Here is a 5,535-nt window from a genome sequence, read left to right as displayed (position 1 = left end):
TTTTTTTTTTTTTTTGTCACCTTAGGGGAAAAGAGCTGGGTTTAACTGTGTTAAAAAAAAATGCAGCTGTTTCAGCTTCTTCCTGTATCATTTTGTAGTCAGCTGACTAATGGTCTTTCAGTAGTTTTAGAATTGAAAGATTCTTGTTACACACAGCCAATTTGCTTTTTTTATTTTTAACTTTTGAAAGTAGATGAGATGGGTCTGTATTCATACAGAATTCCTATTAACTCAAATAACTAATACCAGAAAATTAGGAAGATTGGCTTCATATTTGAGATTTTAAAATAACTGCTTGCTAACATTTGGAGTAATGCTAAAAATAGGCCTAATGATGCCCAAGAAAAATTTCAGTGCATTTACAGAAAAAGATATTTTGTAGTAGTATAGTAACGTGTTATATACTGTAGTGTTCAAACTATAAATGGATTTTGTGTGCATTCACAGTAATGTATATATGAAGTCTCTAAGTGTGACATAAGCCTGGATCTTTATCATTCAGCTGTATCACCTTACCTGCCTGTCTGTATGGGGTGCTGCTGATGAATCCCAAGACTGAACTGATGGTGGTGACTGATAAGACTTCAACTTTGTGATTATCCCACACAGCAAGAAATGGAACACGGTTACTAACATTTCTAACAGCTACTTTGAAATTATAGTTATCCAGCAGAGTCACGCCTGCCAAAAAGTATGCTGTCACACAGTTCTATTCAAGAAGTAAAATTTGTTTAATATCTGTGACCTCATGAATGTGACCAGCACGTCTATATTAGGAGGAAGTAGGAAATATATATGGTAGAATGACATTTATATACTTTTATATACAGATTTTTTTAAATATAACTTTTCCCTTGAAAGTGACTGTCCTTAAAAAAACTGTAATTAAGCTTAAAGTATATCAGATATTTGTGGAAGATGACAAAAAATTCTGCAAGTATTAAAGAGAATTTTTTCTAAATAGGAAATAAAATTTTTTCATCAAAAGTACTATTTTAGGGCCGGGGATTTAGCTCAGTGGTTCTACTGCCTGCCTTGCAAGCCCATGGACTCAAGTTTGATCCCCATTACCAAAAAAAAAAAAAAAAAAAAAAGTACTATTTCATTATACACTTTTAATAAGGCAGTGAGATGCGTTGATGGCCGAGGTCCATTGAAATTGAAGAAAAGGGAAATTTTTCTGTCTCATGTACCATGTTCTTAGAGATATAACTCTCACTTTGTGGGAATACCTATGGAATGTGCGATTCTGGTTAACTTACAGATTAACTGGCAAACATTCAGTAGTAACCATTACCAAAAAATACTTCTGCCTTTTAAAGTATGGTATGCCAGAGATAAGTTAGTGGGAGATTTTGGGGTTTGAGTCATTTCAATGCTGTGTTATACTGAACACTTGTAACTGAAAGTAGCCATAGAAGGTACATATAAGAAACAGAACTCTACTGACATCACCTGGAATTTTACAGAAATAAATACATATTCTTTTTAAAAACCCCACAAGGGGCTGGGGATTTAGCTCAGTGGTTCGGTGGCCTGCCTCGTAAGCGCAACGACCCGAGTTTGATCCCCGGTACCACACACACACACACACACTAAAAAAAACCCCAAAAACCCACAAAATATATACATGTTAGTTTTAATAAAATGTTCCTATTTGTTATGTGTATTATACATTTGGTATTGATATATGCACATCAGGAGGCTGTGTAGTGTTTATCTTATATTTCCAGGGTCCTTGATGGGTAATTGTCAATCCCTAGTTACATGTACCTCCATCTGAGAAAGTTGGGAAGTAGATTCTACAGAACATTATTGTTATTCATTTCATAATATTTTAAATTTATACATGCTAATACTGATTCTTGGCTTTACTCAAGCTATAAAAGTAGTTTTTGATAAACATAGTAAGTGAGTTTATTGTAAGATGGGTATGGTGCCACACACTGTAATCTCAGTACTTTGCAGGGCCAAGGCAGGAGGATTCATAATCTAAGCTCAGCCTAGGCAACTTGCTGAGACCCTGGCTCAAAATGAAAAAGGTTTGGGATGTAGCTTGAGAAAGTCCTGGCTTCGATACCCAGTACTACCAAAAAAAGTTTATTATATAGGTATCCATACAATCAATCTGATATTATTTGGGAGTACTGTTATGGTATTAACTAAAAACTCACAGAATTTTTTTCCTGAAGTACAGGACAATTAATTTCACTTTATATTATTTTCCAAAACTCTGTGCTTAAAACTTCCCCTAATTTCTCAACATTTTTAGATCCTCTTGGTTATTAATATTTAACTTGAAATTGTTTAGCTGTTCTCTCTCCTCCAGATGAACTGAAGTTGGCTTTGTGCTGTGTTCTGTTGTAGTTCGTGAAGACTGTCTTCTCGCAAGGCCATCTGACGCCACTGCCTCTTTATGTCTGCCCGGTATACTGGGCCTATGACTATGCTTTGAGAGTGTATCCTGTGCCTGACCTACTTGTCATTGCAGACAAATATGATCCTTTCACCGTGACCAGTACCGACTGCCTGTGCATAAACCCTGTAAGGTTAACCTCATGTGGTCACTATTTATCAACAGTACAGTGTATTTAAATATATTTGATAAAATTATTGAAGTGAAAATATACTAATAACAAAATACTGAATTAATTTAAGCTGGGGATTTAGCTCAGCGGTTGGGTGGCCTGCCTTGCAAGCACAAGGACCCGAGTTCGATCCCCGGTACCAAAAAAAATGAATTAATTTAATGTATATAGAAAGCTCTTAAACATAAATTTTCAGTGTAGGATGTGACTATAACATAATGTGTTTTTTTTAAATAAGCATGCTGAAACATGTAAATCCATTTTTTCTTAAAGTAACTTACTGTGAGATTCCTTTCTAGGAACTACTTGGAGAGCCATATCCCATTCTTTTTAGCCATATTAATTTTTGTTGTCCTTTGAGAGGATTGTGGCTTTTGGAAATTGCTCAAGTGTTGAAAACCCCAGGCTGATAAATGAAATTTCATTGGGACGCATTTTGTTAATTTTTATGTAAAACCTTGAAAATGCTTCAGAGTTTCTACAGATGAATAACTGACTTCTTGGACTTGGAGAATAAACAGTACATAAACAATGACAGACACAGTTATGTGAAAAAAATGATCTAGTGACTTTTTTTTTTTTTTTGAGACAGGGTCTCACTGTGAAGTTCAGTCTGGCATTAGACTCACTGGGTAGCCCGGGTTGGCCTTGACTTGTAGTAATCCTGCCTCAACCACTTGAGTGCTGGAATTACAGGCATGTGCCATCATGCCCAGCTACTAGTGACTTTTTGTTTGTTTTTTTGGTTTTTTGAGACAGGTCTCACTATGTAGTTGAGACTGACCTGGAACTCACTATGTAGCGCAGGCTGGTCTAGGACTTGCAGTGATCTTCCTGCCTCAGCCTCCCAAGTGGTGGGATTACAGGTGTGTGCCACCACGCTCGGCCTTACCTAGTGACTTTTGATCTGCATGTTTCTTGATTCTTGTGAATTTCAGACTTTCGTTTTATATCTGAGTTATTTCTAAAAAAGCCATGTCTTGTTATTGGTGACTACTTTTGCCAAATATTTTGTCTGCCTTCCTCTAGGACAGGGCTTATCAACCTTGGCACTTTTGACCTCTTGGAGCAAATAATGCACTGTTGTGGGGGCGTCTTGTCCATTGCAGGATGCATAGCAGTGTCCCTGGCCTCTGCCCACGAGAGCCCAGTAGTGTACCCCAGATGTGACAGTGAGACCAATTTCCTTATTTAACTCTTTGGGCATTCTCGTTGTTAATGCTCTATTCGACTGTACCTTACTTCCAGACTTTTCCACTTTTTAATCCTGCGAGTAAACAAGCACCACCTATACCATCGTTGCAACTTTTATGTCTTTTGGGCCCAGAATTTGCTCTTTTCTTGGGTACCAGGGATCGATCGAACACAGGACATTATGCTTGCAAGGCAGGTGGTGGCACCACTGAGCTAAATCTCTGGCCCCAGAACTTGCTTTTGATACTGCATCTTTCCTTCTTGATACTCATCTTAATACCTCCTCTGGGCCAGACACTGTCAAGGGCTGGGGATACAGAGGCTAGAGAGACAGACATTCTGCTCAGTAACCTGAATTTCACAGTAGACAGACAATTATATGTGTGATTACTACTCTGTTGATTTAGGATCATATTGGAAGAAGAGGCGGGGAGGTCTCAACTATGATGTTTTGAGTATCTCAGATACATATTTAGCCTTACACAGTACTGTTTCTTGAGTCACTTTGAAGAATTTCTAATCAAATCGGTTAGCTTAAAACTATTTAGCCAACTTGACTTTATAGTAACAACTTTCTCTCTATAATTTTAAAACCTGTTGCTTTATTTTATAGTCACATCTTGCAACTTTTAAGACATTACAAAGGAGTTTGATTTAAAAGATAGAGGTTATTTTATAAAAATTAAAAAGTCATTTAACAGGCATTTTTCTCCCAAAAGGGCTCTTTTCCAAGAAGTGGATTTTCATTCAAAGTTTTTTACCCTTCTAACAAGACAGTAGAAGACAGGTAAGTGTGCCCACAGAAACTGCCAAGGGCTGCCTCTTGGTGTCATAGTGCTAAAAGACACTTCTATAGTTGTGCGTTGAAATTTTTAAAAAATGCCTGTCATGGCTGACTGGAAATGTTCTAGGCTGAACTTACTGGCCCTGCTGTGTGACACAGAAGTGAATACTCAATGGCGTGTGTATTGAACTAAGGAAATATTTGCTGAAAGGAATCTCTGGCCAGCTGTGCAGCTGGGCTGGTTCTTCCAGGCTGACTCCCAAGGAGGCTCTCACTCTTCCCAGAAGTCAGCCCTGCTGTCCCATGTTTGATTCTCATAGCCTAGGTGCTGGCCTCAGACCAGCAGCAGAAAAGTCATGGAGCTGGGTATGCGTGTAGGGCTGGCAGGTGTGGGGCTGGGGTGGAAAGGAGATCTCGGGAAAGAAAATGAATAGTCACCTAGTGAAAGTGGTTTTCACAAGATCATCTATAGGATCACTGCATCAAACTGAAGGTTCTTGTTAAAAAATACTAAGTTCCATGAGGGCCAGAGTTTTAGCTTAGTGGTGCCACCCTGCCTTGCAAGTGCAATGTCCTGAGTTCAATCTCCATTACCAAAAAAAAAAAAAAAAAAATTAAGTTCCAGTCTCTTATCCCAAAGTCATCAAAGGGCTAACTGTAGAACCCAGGAACATCACTTTATTTTTTTAAGGTTTTTTGAGCCAAGGTCTTTCTCTGATTCTGGGTGGCCTTGAACTCACTTTGTAGACCAGGCTGCCCTTGAACTTGAAGGGATCCTCCTGCCTCAGCCTTCCAGGTGTTGGGATTACAGGCATATGCCACCACACCTGAAAGGAACATGCTTTTTTTTTTCTCTTGGTACCAGGGATTACATTCAGTACCTTGCACTTGCAAGGCAGGCGCTATGCAGTTGAGCTAAATTCCTGGCCCCAGATAGGGTCTTTCTTTTTTTTTTTTTTTTTTTTTTTC

At 38.4% G+C, this 5,535-nt stretch overlaps 2 protein-coding genes across 5 annotated transcripts in view; one reads left to right on the top strand and one right to left on the bottom strand.

Moving 5' to 3' along the window:
- Klhdc1 (kelch domain containing 1) overlaps positions 1-5,535 on the bottom strand; it is a 92,156-nt gene that overhangs the window by 77,011 nt on the left and 9,610 nt on the right. The window lies entirely within an intron of this gene.
- Positions 1-5,535, top strand: part of Pole2 (DNA polymerase epsilon 2, accessory subunit) — a 33,631-nt gene that overhangs the window by 25,564 nt on the left and 2,532 nt on the right. For all 4 annotated transcript variants that reach the window (XM_033765163.1, XM_033765162.1, XM_010632598.3 and 1 more), the window contains 2 exons: positions 2,368-2,544; positions 4,502-4,569. In XM_033765163.1, coding sequence (XP_033621054.1) covers positions 2,368-2,544; positions 4,502-4,569 — 245 coding nt within the window. The remainder of the gene's footprint in view (positions 1-2,367; positions 2,545-4,501; positions 4,570-5,535) is intronic.

Source organism: Fukomys damarensis, unplaced genomic scaffold, assembly GCF_012274545.1.
Source record: "Fukomys damarensis isolate Sample0158 unplaced genomic scaffold, DMR_v1.0_HiC HiC_scaffold_17, whole genome shotgun sequence".
NCBI lineage: Eukaryota > Metazoa > Chordata > Mammalia > Rodentia > Bathyergidae > Fukomys > Fukomys damarensis.
Note: the sequence above shows the minus strand (reverse complement) of the source record. Positions and strands in the feature narration are given on the sequence as shown.